This window comes from Haliotis asinina, chromosome 8, assembly GCF_037392515.1.
Source record: "Haliotis asinina isolate JCU_RB_2024 chromosome 8, JCU_Hal_asi_v2, whole genome shotgun sequence".
Classification (NCBI taxonomy): Eukaryota; Metazoa; Mollusca; class Gastropoda; order Lepetellida; family Haliotidae; genus Haliotis; species Haliotis asinina.
Window position 1 is genome coordinate 13,416,692 of NC_090287.1, and position 20,959 is coordinate 13,437,650.

At 38.8% G+C, this 20,959-nt stretch overlaps 1 protein-coding gene across 1 annotated transcript in view; it reads left to right on the forward strand.

The window, feature by feature from the left end:
• Positions 1 to 806: 806 nt before the first annotated feature.
• LOC137295069 (uncharacterized) overlaps positions 807 to 20,959 on the forward strand; it is a 50,194-nt gene continuing 30,041 nt past the window's right edge. Inside the window, exon 1 of the mRNA XM_067826339.1 lies at positions 807 to 1,339. Coding sequence (XP_067682440.1) covers positions 1,229 to 1,339 — 111 coding nt within the window. The 5' untranslated portion in view covers positions 807 to 1,228. The remainder of the gene's footprint in view (positions 1,340 to 20,959) is intronic.

Below are 20,959 nucleotides of genomic sequence, written 5' to 3' on the forward strand. Positions count from 1 at the left end.
AACATTTCATGAAACAGTTTCCGGCGTATAATACGACGAGCCCCATTGGGTAGCCAAGTGGGTGAAGCGTTCGCTCCTCATGACGTTCACCAAGGTTCGATTCACCGGATAGAAGGAAGGTATGAAGCTCATTTCTGGCGTCCTCTACCTTGAGCTCTCTGGAATATTGCTAAAAGCGGCATTAAACTTAATTCACTCGTTATGCGACAATACATAGAGTATATTGATCATGAACTGCTCTAATCCTACTAACTTATAACCCCATGATAACATCCCCAGCACACACCATTCACTTCCCGTGCTCTATCGATCTGTTCACTGTTAGAATAATCCCAATCAACACGTCAATAAATCGTGAAATCAAATAATTACTCAAAACACTGCGGCCTGGATTAGTGAGGCGTGCTAACAACATGATGCCACATATTAGAAACGAAAGTAACCACTCAGAGAGAGCTAAAGACTAAAGTGACTATCGTGACAGTCGGATATTGTAGTCCTCTCAGCTGATTAAGGCTAGAACTCGAACGTGGGGTCGCAGGAACTCTGTCTTGCCTCTTAAATCTCCTTCCATCGTTCTATTTTGGCGACACATAAAAACTTCTTTATCACACCCATGCCGTGGAAGATCTAACCTCAAGTCACGTGCTCTAAAAAGCCAATTAATTACAGCATACAGACAGACCTAAGCTCACCTTTAATTTCAATCGTTCTACTCTCGAGATGGGAGCGACTTCAAATAGCGCCAGTGATTTTCCGAACATTTAAACATTCTCAATAATCGCTCGCGCGGCTAACGGAAACTTGACACTGGGTTCAGTGAAATAATTAGGTCTGTGCACCAAGAACATCCTCTGATCATATTTAAAGGGATATGTAATTACGTTAACATCCGCGTGGGTCGCGTGGACAGGCCGTCGCGAGGCAATATTGAGCTTCTTATTTCTGAAACACTAACTGTTCCAGTTGGCCAGAGTGAGCGTCGACGGAGCAAGGGATTGTGAGAGTGTATTGGTATTTCTTGAAGCACTAAAGCATACAAACGTCTTGAATAATTTCCAGAGACACACAAAGAGAGGAGGAGATTCTAAAAATAGTTCCTGCTTTTTTTCTCACCCAAGCGCGATGCCGGGATGAAGTGAAGTTCATAGCCTGGAACAGATGTTGGTTGTTCGCCTCGCTGTATGAAGCGAGGATGTGAGACTGGATAAGCTATAGTAGCCCAACCATGGTCAGTTTCTTCAATGACCAGTCGGCTTTACCGTTCATTCTGTCATTCTTGGTCGTGACTCAAGCACATGAACACTTTGTGTGTAAGGACGAGTGCTACAATATACAGGTAAGTCATGCCATTCGCGTGTTTACCTGTGTAATTATTGATCTGTTGTCATTGATGACATATGTCACTTTAACTCAGATTCACATGCAGTCGTCGTAATGATGATGTAATTTATAGTTCCAATTGTAGCAGAGTTGCTTATTAATCGAAGCAATTATTTGCCCATTATAGCCATAATGACCAAATTGACATGTCGTGGTACGCGTAATCGCTTCGTCAATTGTCCGTCTGTTAATCGCAACACGCGTGTATGATTTCCTTGTCGTGATGGTGTAGAGGTAATTATTTGTCGTGTGTTTATCTCTACTCTGAATGAGTCTGCAAATCAACCGTATATACCGGAATACCCAAATGTGTATAACCGTACATGTAATCGACGTTACAGTTTAAAATTGTCATAGATATCTTCATATGTCAATTAGTTTGTTTTTGCGATTTGCATACCGAGACATACATCTTAAGATTCGTTCAACGCTCGCTAAGATGGAAATCTATCCTTCTACTTTGTATATTAACTGTAAATCTATCCCTATTTCCTTTAGCCTCAGTGACAAGTTATCATGAGAGAATATCACATTTCCATGCCATGTGGTTCTTAATGTGGAATTAAACTCTAACCTTTGATCTCAGTAGGTCACAGACAGCGTTCGCCGTGTTATACCAGTCATAATTCAGAGATATGTTTCAGTAACATGTATAGATACAGATATTGTACACTGAAAAGCATAATTATTAAAATGTGAAATGGACACTTCATATAGTTACTCTTTATATAATCAGTTTTAAAGAATACATAATTTATCTTGGCTATTTTATTGCAATGCAGTTTGTAAAAAAGGATAAGATACATAACATGATCAAAAGGGTAATGTCTGTTGTTTAAAATCGTAGTTTGTGTGTATATTTTGACGCTGCAAACAGTAATATTCCATAATCACGGTGATGCGGTAATATTCGATTTTGGACAAGATAACTCATTGATTGCATTCAAAGATGGTTCCTTTTACAATACTAGACTTAACTGCGAATTACGTCTATGACAAAATCGAAATGGTCCCAATAAACATAAAATGGCTATTTATTACAATCACAGCGACAAAACGGTCATTTCAATACTTTTATACGTCATAGTTACTTCATATACTATAAGAACATATCCATCAACCTTCATAACTATTTAGAATATGGCCAATTAGACTGCTCCAAATCCTGGGAGGACACGTGTGTATTGACGGTAGTTGTATGATCCAAGAATAACATTTCTATGTTGAGAAGCTACAACTTGTACAACTAGACAACCAGGATCCCAAGTTGCCACAATGATTACCTAAAAGTCACAGCGTGCAGTAGTGAGCTATAAATATAAGCATCACAGCTCGTTTATTGGTTTGTGTTTGTATATATTGGAATTAAATACGAAACGCCTGTTATGTTTACCGGGCGATAATTACTACACGAGTGCAAGCATGTTTCACATGGACACATTGGGTTGTTAAAGTGATCAAATTCTTATAAGTATGAGTTTAACATATACAGAATGTGTTAAGTTGTTGGAAGTAAACTGCATTCCTGAATGCACCAATTGTTTCCAGACATTATTTTAGCATCTTGCGTCAGGAGATCTGAGTTTTAACTTCTATCCCTCGAGGAGGCAAGTCTAGATATGCGAAGGACCCCAGTCAGTTCCTTATTCTTTAAAATTATTATTGAAACTATTAATTTTTACCTTAGAGACTAGTCCAAGTCTATGCATGTCATGGAAACTTCCCACTGTTATGTATTTTAATAAGTCGAAAATGAATTTAATAAATGCCAACACGATAGAATTTATCCGATTTAATATGTTAAACGAGAGTACAAAAGGCTTCCCAAACTAGGAATTTGATCAGAGTATGATGCTAATCTGAACGTACTTCAGCATGTCTGTTACAAACAGCCGCCAGCTCTATCGTTTTTGGGGCAGCACGCCACATGATGCTGAAGCAGATTCATAAACATTAATCCATCACCATCACCAACCGTTCCCCATCAGGCCAGCATGTCTACAGACGTGGTGCTCGTCCGCTAGTAAACACAAGCAGCCAGTGATTACTCGTATAATGCAAGACGTGCTCTTATTTACAGAAGGATATGGAATTTTATGCGTAACTATGGACAAGCGATATTGCTTATCACGAACAGACAGGAATGTTTCAAATAACATCGGCCCTTTCTCCAAGAGTTATGAGCGTTTGTTTATTAAAGATAATCCACCGAGGTGTATTCCTGTAACTAGCATATGTTGCTTGAGAGGATGGTATAGGCGTGTTGCAAGGTGCACGCTACGACCCCCTTCTCTTGGGACAACTGAAACAGTAAATAATGGATTATGGTCTGTAGTAGGTATTGCCATGCGGTATCTGATGATGCATGATTGATGTAAATACCCGCGTCAGTGTATTCATATAGCTGATGTTGCAGGTATGTGAGATCACGGCATTCATTGTCTTCAACAGATAATGGTTGTTGTACTTAAAGAAGCTTTAGCGAACACCGAAAACGCCGTCTGATGTTTGTATTTCTGACGTTCTTAGCAGCAAAGTTTCTTCGTGTATTTCGAATCAATATCTTCGGTATTAACGTGTCAGATAGATCTTAAAATATGTCAAGTTACTTCACTTTTATGATTTATTGTGTAAAGAAAAAAAAAATAATCCATATATAATGGCACTGTGTGAACCTTGAAGAATGTAGATCCTACCAACCTATGCTGTTCTGAGCGCTGACTCAGTAGTTCTCGTGTCAGGCTCGGACACTCGGTTCATCGCGCGGACCTCGTACCCGGCATCGTGGATTGTTGCTCATCCAACAATCACTGGATTGTAGGGTCCAGACGCACTCACACCTCGCTGTATATTGTCCGGAATATTACAGCTGGCGTTGAACACCTTGCGAACAAATAAACAAAGAAACGATGGCGAATATTTATTATCAATTTTACTAAAGCTAGTCATTGAGCCATGCGTGACCTGCAATGCAATGACATACTAGAATGTCATACTTTTGCATTGTATATTTCCAATGGTAAGGGATAATGCATAATTTATAAACATAATATATATCAACCATGAAATGAATCTAAATTACTGCTATTTGAGAAGATAAATAACAAATGTAACATGTACATAAAGTGTTATATATGGCATGCTTTCAACACACTACTGAAATTCGACTTTCGTAAAATTTTATAACTAAATATTGCGAAACCGCCTTTCAAATTAATTAAATGAGTGAAAATACCCCTGAAGCCTGATATAGGCTTGTCCAAATATTGACAAGTGTGACATAAAACTGAAATATAACATTTTCCAATGAGTTAAATGTAACATCACACTGACGTTAATTGGAAACGGGAACCCTTTTTATGTCGATCAAAGGCAGTAATTTGATACGAATGATATTGCACATTATACAGCTGACGTTCATTTCCCACACCTGTGATGTAAACGTCATATTTCATTATACTGTTGCAACGATCGATAACATCAAACGAACCTTGTTGTCAACGAAGAGTGGTGTCACAAAATGTCACGATAATGTCACGTTTGTGTGTCACATCTTATAAAGCTTTTACATAAAACACATTTATTCATTGTGATTAACTTCTTCCGAAAATCAAAACAGGTCAAAACATGGTTAATGCAAACCTTTGAATGAAAATGCAAAAAATAAATGGTTTTAGCTGAAGATTTTTTTCCATATTATATCCAATTTCTGAAAGTTGTCAGAAAACGTTTAGAGAAATTGAAATGTAATATAAATGGCGAGGCAGCTGGTACTGCATGATCAGTGTGGGGTTCAAAGGCAGAAAGGTCTCTTTGACACAGACATTTTGTTGTAGATTAAAATGGTTCTCGGCGGGACACAACGGTTTGCAGTTTTGTGACATTTTATCTAATGCCGAGTCAGAACCTGGCTGTTGTCGTATGCATGTGTGTGATACTTAATCAGAACATGCCGCTATTTTCACGCAAGTGCATAAAAGATATACCGTATTACCTATTCTAATGTTATATAGTAGAATTCATATGTGGTGTCTCCGTGTGATTCATGTGTCACGGATGGCTTCGTACGCATATTATCAACCGTTAACCTAACGTAATCATACAAAGCGATTCGGTCATTAAAGCTACAGGCATGTCATGTCTCAATACCATAGAGACTGAAAACAAATAGATGCCCTACTCAAATGTAGAAAGATCTGGCAAATTAACAATTGTTAGGTTTTGTAAATAAATGTATCTCCAAATATGATATTTTTTTCATAAAAAGTATAGTTTTGAATACGATAAGTACATGTATATTTCAGTCTATTGGGGTAAAGATGAATGTGAAATCATTAAATGACCACAACCTTTTCATATGTAATTGGCAGTTTGTCAAGAAATGTATATTTTCAGCTTTCATATCACGCTCTGTTTAGACTTAGAGTGTGTATGTGTGAGTGAAAGAGTGGTGTTCAATGTCGGTTTGATAAGTTTTCCCACAATATCACGTCTTTCAGCGCTGTAGGACATTTCAAGAGAACACGTGTCAGACATTTACCACTTTGTGGAAAGCAACGAGCACGTGTCTGGCACTGACATGCCAAGAAACATAATCGGAATCAGCTGGTTTTCGGACCCTTGATTCTGGCGTGCCCAAGGTAGGCAACCCGTGATATCATTTAGATCTGGAACTTTTATGAGATTTGTCAACTCGTAATTGCCTGTATGAATTGCAATAGACGTTGAACATTCAACGAGTTCAGTAAATCATTCAGCTGAATACATCTTCAACACAAATATATATCGATATATTGGACTGAACAAGAATTTCGAATAAATGACGACAGTCAATTAGAGTGATACCAACTGATAACAGACAGGGTGACATTTTTTTTGTTTTAAGAATTATGGCATTGACGGACTATTTTGTTAAGACCTCCCACTGCTTTATAATGCAGTTTTGGGTGAGTAGCCCTTTTGGATCTGAGAGTACATCATTTTCCCAAATAACAAAAATGCAGAGATTGAGCATGGTGAAATGGATTCTTTATGTAGAAAAGTCAAAACTGGATTTTATTCCACTGACGTTATTTTGTATCATTATTATCATAATGTGTAATTGTGGTTTTGCTTTTTCTCTCTCATCATCAAAGAGACGTTTAAATAGAGATATTGGATTATATTTGCAAATACGATATTTGAGTGTGTAAACACGCCGTTTTAGGGACATTCCAACAATATCCCGCCTGACACCATAAATAGTGTCATACATTATACTCGGGTCGGGTATCGAACCCTGCTGTTCATCGTGACAAGCAAACCCGGTAGTCTGCTAACCACCTTATGCGATACCGGAGAGAGAGAGAGGAGATTTCTCGTCTGTCATACATAACATCCTCATTGGAAAACTGTAAATGTATTCAACTGGTTTGTTTTTGTTTTTGTTTATTTTACATTGTAATCAATGAAGAATACAGTTTTCAATAACGGTAGGCGCTTTCTCTGTTAAAGACAATACACCGAAATGACATTTCGCGATGGATCGTACAAGGTTACTGTAAGATTTCATCATGCGGTGATTAATGTGGTGATAGCTTGTCACTTTGCATTAAAAAACAAATGCACTACCCAATGATGAAATATGATTTTGAAGGAACAGTTTAGAGTTAGTCAGATGAAAAGTATAATTGAAGCTGTCACAACAATATCACTTTTAAACTTTCTAAATGCTTATCTTACGGAAATGTAAGATGTAAATCAATGTAAACCATACATGTATGGCTAAACAAACTAAATGTATGCAAGTTGCATACATCGTAATACTGTTCTTGCTGAAGCACATCCGAACAAGCGCTTTCAAGCTTCAATTGTTAAGAGAGACCTTCCTGTGCGTTTAACTTTGAAGGAATATCAGCTCTTAATTCATAGCTTCAATATGTGTAAGAAGGTTGAAACATGCAATGGTTGGTTTCATTTAACGTCTTTGCCGCTTTTCAACCATTATTGTAGTGTCGTTTTATGTGGGAAATGTTCCACCAACCGTGTACAAAGGCATTTGACTAATCAGTGTTTCCACCACATAATTGCCTGGAATACAAGGAACGTCTTCGACTAAATAAAACATGAACTAACCACAGTGAAATTGTTCGTTTTCACGAATAATCGTCCATGAGAGGAAATCTCTCGCTGAGTTTGTTTTCTGTTTTATCTGGATATGATGGTTGTAGGATTAAGAAAGTGACCCTTCATTATAAGATCCCCCGCGTCTTAATGCAATGTGTGTCAGTTGGAAGATTAAGAACGTGACCAATGAGTACAAGCTTCCGTTCTTCACTGAGTTCATATGGTTTCATCGTGGTGGGGCACAGGATCGTAGTCTACGGCTGCCTAGATCGTCATGTTCATTTGCATCCCTCAGCTACCAGGATTCAGCGATGCATGCATCAGCCTCATCATCGCCCCTTGCCAAGGCATCACGCTGTAGTGGTTTGTTTGTAGGCATCTGAGACGTAGAAGTAACCTCAAAGACATAGAACAAGTCTACATTTACTTTACTTTAATAGTTAAAAGACCAAAAAAAATTTGTAAGATATATTGATTTCCGTCCAGTTAAGTGAAAAAATGTCGTTTCGTTTCATTGGACGTTATGGAATCAACGGTCAGTGACTTGTGCCTTTGAGTCACTGCCTTTGCATGTGTTTTACGGGTGCCATTGGCACAGGATACGCTTATCCTAGTGGTCAATAGTAATTCAAAAATATACTCATTGAACAGACTGTCGACTCTGCATTTAGTAGTGGTGTCCTGTGAAAAGTGTTATGTAGCTTATGCTTTATTTTACAAGCGGTGGTGTCGTATATATATATATATATATATATATATATATATATATATATATATATATATATATGTGTGTGTGTGTGTGTGTGTGTGTGTGTGTGTGTGTGTGTGTGTGTGTGTGTGTGTGTGTGTGTGTGTGTCTGTCTGTCTGTCTGTCTGTTTGTGTGTGTGCGCGCGTGCGTGTGTGTATAGTTGCTACTATAAACAGGATCAATACATCAAATTCACTCACTCACTCGCTCACTCACTACAGTATTTCCACCCTGACATGTTATAAGACAACATATATATTCACCGGAAATTAGCCCTATCGCACCAGTTCAACATCTTACGTGACGGTATACGCGAGACTTTATGTTGCAAATGGAGACGCTTCAAGAACTCGTCAAATCGGTTACTGTATTGACAGCCCATGTAAGCCTTTGGCAAAAGATGCAACTGCTACTCCTCAAAGCATTGAGAATAATCACGCCATGCGCTTTAACAATACACCTAAATGTAAAACCACATTTCCAAGATAAAAGAAACCACGCATATTTCAGGAATCCGCGAAGATGGCGCACTGAGCCAAAGGAACACATAATCAGGTTTTACAGGGCTTAATTGTTCTAATTGCATTAACGCCCTGAGACCTGTCTGCAGAAATCAGCAATCCTTGGTCGTCGTTCCGATGCTTATCGGAAAAGAATACTTGATTTAGTACGTACACACAGCTATACATCTTTATAAGGCGCCACATGATGGAACTGAGGTTCCTGTCTTCTGTGAACTTTCCCTCTGCCTTTCGTTTCGTACGAGGAAGAGTTAACTGGCCGCTAATTACCAACGCATATTCCTTGCAATTTGCCTGTAACATTTAACATTTCGCCATGTTAAAGATCTAGACAGTTTTGCTATGTAAATTAGCAGTCATTCCCAAGGAGGTAACATTTCTATATTTTCTGTAATTATAAACACGGTTTCCCGAGTATTAGTGAAATGTGAAAGCTGATGTTAGGTTTTCTAACAAAGGTAAGTGTTGGCGTTCAGCAGGACCTATACAGGAGCATTTCGGTCTGTAAATCTGACATCCAAAACACACTTGATTGATTGCACGGTGAAACAAAGACGTGTGTTTTACGTGAAAATGTCATTTCTGAGTTTGAGGAAGGACTATTATTTCTGTTAACATTACAGATATAGCATTACAGGCAAACGATTTGAAATCGTTGACATGCTGCTAATTTTCAAGCTCGATTACCCCTGGGTAATGCAACCTTGTCACAACGACAATTGTGTATATGACGACGTCAACAGTTGGCACATCATCGCTAGTCACGTGTTTCCGAATGTGTGTCGGTTCATTTCGCCCTTCTTCATAGGCAGTGGCCATGTCTCGCGACGTTGACATGAACGTCAAGACTATTAAAATCTGAGACCTCATGACAGGTTTGGTCGTGGATCGGTCATGGTGTAGGATGGAATAATCTCTATCACTACAACTTACAGAGCATGGGCGGCAATTAGTACAGACAATTCACTGAACATGTCTCGGACATGACAGACAGACAGGTGCCTTAACGTCACGGGGTACTGACCATGTTGGTCGAGCTTGGCCAGACTTCACAAGAGTGGAACTTCTTAAATCGTTATTGTATACTCATAGCTGTATGCCTCGTCGTGAGTCGGACAAATAATGACGGGACTGCAGACTGTTGATCTCAAAACGCCAGCTTTGACATTTATCACTTCACCCTCTCATCTACTGTTATGATTCACTGCATACATACATACATACATACATACATACATACATACATACATACATACATACATACATACATACATACATACATACATACATACATACATACATACATACATACATACATACATACATACATACATACATACATACATACATACATTGATTCCATGTCTGACGTTCAAATATCTGAAGTCTGACGTTCAAATATCTGAAACTCAGATTCATGCTTTTCATCCTCAGGACAAGAAATGTTTAATTTGCAAACAACACAAGGCGTCTTTTCATGGAACAAAAAACTTGGTAATCTTTTCAACATCTGTCACACTTGTGTACCTCAAGCTGACTTGTTCCTTAAGAATTCAAACGGGTGAGCTACAACTATCTCAGTAATTGGATTAAAATGCTTCACCTTTCAATCATGATGCTCCCGATGTGTTTGCTTGACTTTGCTCGTATATTCTACAACTGTTTGGACTGTAAATCACATTACGTATTGACACGACGTCTCTATGGACAGTGTGTGAGCAGTGTTTGTGTGATTAACTTGTACTTTTTATCATTCAATACTTATAGGAAAGGGACTGAACATTCTCCTGCGTTGCGTTAACGCTTCCAAACATCCACCACAGCCAGCTTGTTCATGAAATACATATCTGTGTTACACTTCATGGGTTCATAATAACAGCCATAACATAATCTAGCCAAATTAGGCTTTTAATGTAGAAAACCTGCTTAATGTCTCGTGGTAGCCGTGTTTACGAGTGGCTGAGCGCCGGGTTAGTACTTCCATTGCGCCAGACTTTCGATTTCTTGAGCGTTAAATGTCCAATCCAATTTCACCAGTTTGACAGGTTTGTTCCAAGTAAAATATATATATTCTATTCACGCTGGCGTTTTCGACATAATTCTCCAACTATCTCCTTTTTCCTTACGATGTAATTTCATTAGAGATAATAACTTAATTATCACCTCAACTGAAGCGGAAAAGTTAGTCAGTATTAGATTGGATATTAAGGAACTCCAGAGACTTCCTGAAGAAGTTTCCGACCAGATTTCATCTTACACAAACCCCCCAAAGTAACATAATTCGTCTACCACCAATAAAAACACACACGTTCGGCAGCGAAAATGTAATTGTTGCAATATCTGACTTTCGGTATTAAGAATTTTCCGATCCATATTTCCCGATTGTCAACTTTTTTGTCAATTTCCAAACATGTTAAGATGTAAAAAACGTGTTTGAGTTTAACAAACAACAGACTAAAGGGATCCGGCGGAGTCAGCTTTAGCGAATAATGATAACGACAAAAAGATGAAGTTATACTGGAACATAGATTTGATTGTTTCCGCAACCCACACACGTCGATTCAGAGGTTACAAGAAACTCGCGAAACTTTACAAAACGTGTCTAGAAAGGCGCTATTCTTGTCACCGCGAACCTTCAAGTACTACATGGATCGCAACTAATTATATGTGTTAAATACTACCAGGATGACAGCTAACCATCTATATTAGTTACATTTGCAATAATAATAGTAATGAATTGGACGATAATTTGTGTGTTCGACGTTTATAATAAAGAATGATGTTTGGAAGTACTAGCAATTATTGAGAATTATCACACTTTATATTACGTAAAATGCCAGAGCAAACCATCTGTCGGATATAGCAGTCTCACAAACAGATGATACTCCTTCTGGCCCCATAGAACTTTTACTGTAGTATAATCCCATGTCTTATTCAGAACATAACAGTATCCCACAAATCAATACTTCAAAGAGCGGAGTGAAATAAATGAATCTGGTTGTTGAATGAGAGAGCTTCATATTATCAACCACTGGTTTTCTGGTCCAAACATAATTTGGGCATTCAACTTTGATACGGCTGCAGTAGTGCTGACTAGAGTGTGTAGTTGAGTGCCGGGGTTCGGGTTTGAATACAGTGTTACTTCACTTTGGAGATGTAGGCGAACCCTGTTTGGATTTTACTCTACTGTGAGTATTTACTAGAGCTCACTCTCAGCGAGACGAGGAAACGATTAGAACGCGTCACAGATTCCGCGCATCATACAACGGATACGCCAGCGTATTATCTTATATAGAGTTTATCACACTAAACGAATTACATTTAACCATACTGTCTTCTTGTCGAGAAAAGCTCCTGTTGCCAGAAAAGGTTAAATGATGTGATCGCTTAACAAACCCTGTTTAGATTTCACCGTCAAAACCTACAAAAAAAACCCAGTAGGGTCTGGTGGTCAATGATATGAACAATGTCCCACGAGTTTATGGTACGATTAAAATAGCAACAGAATTGGTAGCCTGGAGCTTATTTTGAATATATAAACCGGTATATAAAACAATTACAATGAAACGATTTCCAGTCCAAAGTTTTCAAGTAAACCCATGGCAAAAAATATTATCTTGAAAGCCATTTGATCATCGAGATTTTGGTTGTAATGGTTTTACAACACATGACATGAAATTGGAATAACCACGACGGTCCGCTGAGTAAAAATGGCAAATATCAACATTAAAATGATGAAGATTTCTGTATATGCAACCGAAGCTGGAATCCCGTTGTCCTCCTTCAAAATACTTGCTTCCAGTGCGCATCCAATACGAAGCTTATTACAGAACGTGAGAGCGCTTAAACAGTTTCTTCAGCCATGCGCGATAAACGACTACATTAATGCACGGTCAGTTAAATCAATATGAGGTTTGTTAATTTTAACTTATTTTATTGTTTTGATTGCGCTATTGAATATATAAAAAGAAATTCATATCCTTTATGTTGTTTGTTCGGGCGCCATGGTAAAAATTGTCATAAAAAGCATCGAACGTTTGATTGATTAAAGTATAAAATACCACACAGCTTTAAAACACAAACCAGGAATGCATTGATCTTATAGAATCGTTAAAGCTAAAGCTCTTGGGTGTTTTTGCAAAATTTCCTATGTAAATAGGATCACATATGAGTCTTAATAGACAATGTAATAAGGGAATATTGTGCAATGTTATTCCAAATTGTGTCCGATTGCATACATGTGCATAATCCTGCGTAATAATTACCAAGTGAATTATTCATACATTTTATTCACGGAATTACAGTCAGATGATTAAGGCAAATCATCAGCTTAAGATAGACGCATATCTCCTTCTCCATCACATTTGTATAGTGCATATCTAACTCTACTAAAATGGCAGACAAGTGTCCTAGAATATGCAGCTGTCACTACTAGTCATCATCAGCAAATAAGTGGGTGTACCTGAACAAATCACGTGAGGATTCTAGTATATTCACACATTGTGCTTGTAAACAAATTAATGCATATTGAGCATAATCTTTCTGAGGAGTGGGCGAGTGTTGCAACCTTGAAATGATGAACGCAAACTGTTCTCGCTTGAAGATTGAACCCAGGCCCTGAGTAGGTGAGATAAGCTCTTTCCAATTGCAATCTCATCGGTCTTCTGTACGACTGGTTTAGCTTGGTTTGGCGTGTGTGTTGTTTAACGCCGCACTCAGCATTATTCCAACTACATGCGTCTGTCTGTAAATAACTGAGTCTGAACACAATCCAGTGATCAAAATCATGAGCATCGAATCTACGTAATGGCAATACGATAACACGTGTCAAACAAGTCAGCGAGCCTGACTACCGATCCTGTTATTTTAACTAGGTTCATCACGGGTCTTATGTACAATACAATCGAGGCGATAGACACATAAATGTGAATTGATACTAGTGTCGTGATTCAAGTGGACGTAGACATTTGAATCAGTTAGATGAGTGTCAATCCCCATGCACTGTAAGTAATTCATTCTGGCATCAACATCATTCACATCAGCTAAGTAATTCATCAATTGAATCAACCACTAGGCTTGGACACTGGACTGGCTGAACATCACATCTATGAATCAGCTATGGATACCAAGGATTAAAGTCCTCACTGCAATATACGGATGCTTTTTAAATTTAACGTTAATGGGTATTTTCACCTCCTTTATCCATAACAGTTGTAAACCCTATAAACCACCTAGAGACCACATCTAGCGTTCTGTATCTATACACGAGGGACCGCAACCTCGGCATCGAGCTGAATTCACAAACTGTATGATTTCGATTTTCCCATTATGAATTTCCCTTTCATGTGGAGCAATACACCATTAGCTCCATGGTGTCCACATTCCCCATCTACTTTGGCCCTTAAAAGCGTGTACATATTATTCACATTTTACGAAAAGACACGTTTTTCTTACAGCTAAGCTTTTAAGTAAATGTGTCACTATCAAAGGCTTGGACATATCTTGCCAGACATGTTATGGTAAGCATTTTGGGAAATCTCCTGAATATGACATCTTGCGTGTGAAAATGGTGAGCATTGCTATTCAATGCATATGACTTTTACACACCTACTTACTAACTGCCTCTTGTGTCAGTGGATCGAGTGGTTATACTGAGAGAATTGGCTGGCAACACGACGGTGTGCCACAACCAGGTTGATGAGTGATATTGATCGCCGGTGAGTCTGGTATAAATGCTTGAGTGTTTATATGCCACGGTCAGGTATCAGCAGTGTTACAAACCGTATTTTGTATCAGTGAAACGCGATAGCTAATTTACGGAACAGAACACGTTCTTTGTGAACACCTGGTGTTATGAATGCGAACCATTTGTAATATTTTCATTGCTGTTTCGCTCTTATCTGTTTTGCTGCTGTTATCGTTTAAAGGCGCACTCACACAAACTTCTCCCATACGACGACGACGCATGGATTATCTAACTTGGGTCACACAAGCCAGTGATACAATTTATAAGCATCGATCTACGCAAGGCTATTCATCAACCGGGTCAGCGAGCCTGTTGATCTCATCCCGTTAGTCGCCTCTTTCAGTAAGCTTGGATTGTCGATTTAATCCAGTTTGAGACGGCATAACGCGCAAAGGAATCTATTTCGGCAGATACTCAATACTAATTATTCAATGAGTTGACGTTTATGTGTTCAACACTGCGTTCAGCTAATATTGATATTCATATAATATACGAATATCACAGTTGAAAATATCATCATGCATATATGATTTTGTTTAATAATTTCGATTGATAAGTTTGTGTAGTGAACAACTTGATATCAGTGTTTTCCCCTTAACCTTAGAAGGCTGCAGGCCCTATTTGCATAGAACCATAAAAATCTGTGGGTACTGATCAGAATGTGTAAGCCTTATATTTTAGCTACAGTATAAGTAATCCCCGGCTAGCAAAAACTGCGACAACTAACAAACTGAGTTAAAGAGTATAATTAAGAAATTTCAGCTAGAAATTGTATTTTCTGAAAAATACTTGCATTAGTGATTGGGGATGAAAAAACTGTCGGGTTATGGGGATGAAAAAGCTGTCGGGTTAAGGTCCTGCAAAAATAAAGCTGTGGGTCCGAGTGGTTTTCAGTCAGCTACGGACCTGAGGATGGACGTAATTTTCGAACACTGCTTGATTTTGCTGAACAACTCTTTATGACATTTGGATGTAGGTTCTTCTACCGTCAACATGTGCTTACCTAACGTAATGGAAACAACACAGGTCATTCAAACTGGCTCGAATATATATATGAAAACCTCATCTGTCACTAGTTGCTCTGTCGTCTTCTTGAACGAGTTTTAGCAATTACAGTGGGCAATATCTATCAATATCACAGCAGGTGAAAGAAGAAATGGACTTAAAATAGTGTGCCCACGAGGGGAATCGAACCCATTACTTTGGACTGACGAAAACCTTAACCATTCGGCTACCCTAATGCCGAGCACTGGTTTGAAAAAAGGTTCTTTGTAATTATGTTTGTTGGTTTGCCAGCATTGTAAGCGGGATCGCAGGTGTCTGTAAATCTAGGCTGTATAACCTGGTGTTATCTAGGCATACCAGAGGTTGATATAAGCAACGTCTTAGTCATCCACAGCTGACCACCTAATCCACAGCTTTTCTTTTACGACATTCGGAAATGGAAACCAAAGCGAAAACAAACACGAACATGACCTCATAGTCACAGCATGTTTTAACAATTACGAACTTTGCATGATCTTAAGAAAACTGAAGAAATCTAAGTTTGAAGCCAAGTCCATTGCACAATACCACCTGAACCATGAACACGTGTTCATGAATCACTAGCAAAAAATGACGATGCTAGGTGTTCGTGAAGGGGTGAGCCCATCCTGCCCCAAAAGGTGACACTCGTCATAAACGAAAAAACCCAGTGTTAACCTGAACAAACAAGGGAACATATGGTGCAAGCAAACCTTTTTTACTCACAACAGGCATATGTTTTTGTCGCTGATGCGTTAGATTTGGAAATGTCTTCAACACCTCTGCAATAAAAGAAATAAAGCTTTCAGCGAACCCCACTTCCTTGAAGCTCTTCTTATATTCTCTACGGACGTGATGTATTCATTGAATGCCATTTCACTTCGACGTCAACCTTTTCTTTGTTCAACGTGTATGAAATATGCACTGTACATATGTCAACGCTGGCAACAAGAATGGATTCTCTGTTCCATGGGAAATCTTCGTTCGATGGTAACTTGAGGAAGTGTGGAAGTAATTGTTGTTTAAAATGCAAGCCTTTCGGACTGTCCGACAAACGAAGCATATTTCAGTTCGCCAAAAATATTATCACATATTCTATAACAAATAATCCAAAGGTTGTGTGTGTGTTTGTGTGTGTGTGTGTGTGTGTGTGTGTGTGTGTGTGTGTGTGTACATATGACATAAATGGGTTTTGTTATGATTATTTTATGATTATGGGATATGATTGTTTTAGTGTTATTCACAAGAAATAAAAAAAAATACGAACACGAGATATTGTAGTTTTGGTAATAGGGCCAACATCTGTATTCTGTTCTTGCCAAGACGTCGTTGTTTTTGCTATTTCACTATCAATACGTCATGTGTATAAGTGAGTGAATATGGTTTTACGTCGCTTTTAGCGATATTCCAGAAATTACATCAGGAATGGGCTTCACGCATTGTACCCCTGTTGGGATTTGAACCCAGATCGTCAGGGCGACGAGCGGACACTTTCACCACTACCCCACTCTCTCTCCCGTATATAAGTATGAACACTCACTTTGTATAACACATGCGTGGTAATCGTGTAAGATTTTACACCGAAACGTCACATCAGCTCCAAGACAGATGTCCATCAGTAGATATAACAGTGATTTCATAACGCCCCTACGTTATGAGCGAGTTGTTTTATAAATATTTATAAATTGCGTTACAGAAATAACGCTTAATGTGCTTTTGTATACGCATGAGTGCAGAATGAACAATGTCTAATGACCCAGCATCAGAGAAGCATTAACATCGTTTATCTAGTCATACGCTTGTTTATGGATGGCAAACCCAAGACGAGCAGGATACGCTCATCTCTTGTCACGAACGATTGTATGATTACAGTCTGACACTGATTTATTGACAAGTGTATATGTTATAGTGGGCTCGAAGTAGATATTTCTTATGTGTATGGAAAAGGTTGGAAGGTTTCGTGGCTTTATACGTGTCAGTATATATTCTTCGCAGTAATCAGCTGAGTAGGGTGGGCTTTCCGGATAAACTCATATGACGTCATTCAAAGACGCAGCCGGAAAACTGTTTAATAACTAGCAATTAAACCACTTGATGTTATGAGTATCGGATTAATTATTGTACAAATTCCTCAACTCAGAATCTCGGGACAGGAAGCAGAAAATATTTCAGGATATTAAGTCAACAATATTTTTTGAAATTATGCCAAAACGATTAAACAAGTCATGCCAAAGCAGTTAAACAAAACACGGTATTATAGAACAAATGTAAGTACATTATTATAATTGTATTATAATTCAGATTCAATTTGACATCACAAGTCAATGACTGTATGTAATGAACATGACACACACACAATACTCTTTCGTCAGGGCTTCGTTTGTGAAGATCAGGGACAGAATTGGTCTTCAGTAACCCATGATCGTTGTAAGAGGCGACTGACGGGATAGGGTGGTCAGGCTCGCTCACGTCATCGTATCCCAATGCATAGATCAATACTCTTGCAGTTCATCAGTGGATTGTCTGGTCCAGACTCGATTATTTACAGACCAGGAAAGTTGCTGAGTGTATTCAACTCACTTGCTCACTATTGTCAGGGTTGATACAAGAACGCGTGTTAGAGACACATTTGCCCTTGAGGAACAGTTAGAGCTTCCAATACAAAGATAAAATGCTTTGTGTGCCAAGGTCAAAGGTCGCCCTCTCCGGCTTGGTTCTGACGCCCATCTGAAGCCAACGGTTCAGTGCAAGTTCCCTTCTTCCGATGCATTCATTCCTAGTTGTGTCATTTGTAACAGATTTATATTTATATTTTCCATATATAAACCCTCTTTTTCGTGAGATTTATCAGTTTTGTCATGAGAATGTGACAAGAATATTTAATCCGTGAGTCTGAAGCCAATTGGCGAGGATTGGTAGGTATGGGGGAGCCAGACTACTGCATTCAGCAAAGGAGATGTGATGTTACTTTCCCGCACTAAAGGAGAACGCACGTTTCCGTCATTATTTTATTTTCGAATGATCTATTGGGGCGTAAAATTTTTAGGTTCTCCACTGTCATTCTATAGACGTCCATACCTCATCTGAGAGTCGGTTTATATACAGGTGCATAAATTGGTGTCGGAAACAGTTGAACGTAAGTTTCATATTCAGTTTAAATCAAATGCAGCATTCACAATGGAAACTCTATTGCAATGCTATTCTACCATTGCTTAAACGAGTGGCTGAGTTTAGTTTTACGGCGCAGTCAACAATATTCGAGGTAAATGACGGCGGGCTGTAAATAATCAAATATGGAGCAAACCCATCCATAGCCAATCATCAAGATCACATTAAGCATCGATGTACGCACTTGGGTCACAATGATAGTTGTCCGCCATGACAGCGAGCCTGACCACCTGATGTCATTAATCGCCTCTTACAACAAGCACGGGCTACTGAAGACCAGTTCTAACTCGGATCTTCGTGATATCCCGGATATATTTTTATATATACTTTGTCTTATATCCATTAAGCACCACTCATAAATAGCCTTTATGCACCTGTCATGCAGTGGTGATGTTTTATAAAACGTGGACTGATGGCTTTTATTTGACATAAACACCTGTGAAGGTATATGCGCTTCGTTTCACACCTGCACGATATGATTGTTCAAACCCATTGTAAATGATTAATGATATTTATGAATATCCCACGTCAGATTTCAAATCTTCTTATGCCAAGGAAACGTACTGAGTAACATTTTGCACATCAATCCCTGTCACGCAAATCATACGTATAGGTTAGGGGCTGGCTGTCATTAAATGAGGATAAAGACTTGAAAGACTGTAAATGAAAACCAAATTCCGGTCCTTCTCAATACAGAAATAATAGCTGCCTGTGCGCCTGGGATGTAGTCATCAAACGCTATCGATGAAAGCCTTGCCCTCTTCATGACAATGGTATAATCTCACACTTTGCCTGGTTCCCATATTACGTTACCGAACGACACGCCACAGCTGCCGTCTCCTTCTTGGGAAAGTAATATTGTTATCGGTCTGGTTCTTCTTTATCTCACCTGAGCTCAAGCCTTGCCCCTTTGATTTATGCTGCTTTTAAGTTCTTTGGCTTGCGTTCATAGTCAGACGTCAGCTGTACTTTATGACGTTCTGGCTGTCCCGTCGAGAAATAATGTGAAAATGGTTTTTCAGGAAACAGTTGGCTGTAGATACGGTCAGATTATGGTTTCGGGTTGTGATGTATCTTTCACTGTTTCGAGTGACAGTATGTTGTTGCATGTGTCGGAAAGGTTAATGAGTAGATTTCGCCAATTGTAGAGCTCCTTGTTTCACTTCAAAGCGTTACAGGAATGAATAACACGTCGGGTACATTGGCTTTTTGGCACATACATCTGTACACCTGTAACTCGTAGATGCTGCTTGTTTGCTTCTATTTTGTGAACAGTGAGAGATGTTGTCAACAAGATGGAACACTGAGGTCCCTTTCGGTTTACTTTAACCTTTCCTGGGTTTAATGATTTTGGAAACTTCCAAAGTGCCTGTTTCCTGTCGGTTTCCAGGCAGGCTTCGGCAGATTTCTCCGAATTCCTTCTTGATTTATTTGATTTCCATTCAATTTCCGGTGGTTCAGTATTTCCAAACCAGAAACATATTAAAAACCTTCAGCCAGAAACCAGAACGGGTCGTTTTTAGTGTCCTTGAGAGCTTGAAATCAATCTATTTTGCAGCGAGAACTGTCAGTTCACACCTTTTGCCCAAACCAAACTAGACGCGGGTTTTACACTATGCAAGCAGACTACTACCAGACTTCGCCCACGCTACGATTACACTACGACTACACTTAGACTACACTACGATTACACTACGACCACACTACGAGCACACTACGACCAGATTACGGACACACAAAGACCAGAATACGACCAGGCGAAGACCAGAATACGACATCGCTACGACTACGCAGGTTTTTCCAATTTCGGACACTTGGTCTAGAGCCGTTCCGATAAATTGTCACTCAGATTTACTTCTATTTTCTGGACAAATCTGATTATCCGCTAGCCGTCTGCACCAATAAAGGCGACATAACAATTTCTATAATCATACCAAATCTCGCCCGAAACCTAAAAGCAGAGCCAACTGTATGAATTCGAATATTGAAATGGACTATAAACGTGAATTGATTTCATGCGCAATTTCTTTTATGACTTCAATTCTGCGCTATATACACCATATATGCAAATTTGATTAAGACAATAGGCAGATGTCGATAACCTCCTCCCAAACTGAATCATTTATGAATAAAACCAAATAAAACCAAAAATTTACACCAGACAGATACCCGAAGATACCGATAGAATGTTAGTTTTGTTTCTTTTAAAAACACACTCTTTGAATTCAGCTCGTATGAGAAGAAACCCGAATCCTTTGGGGCTA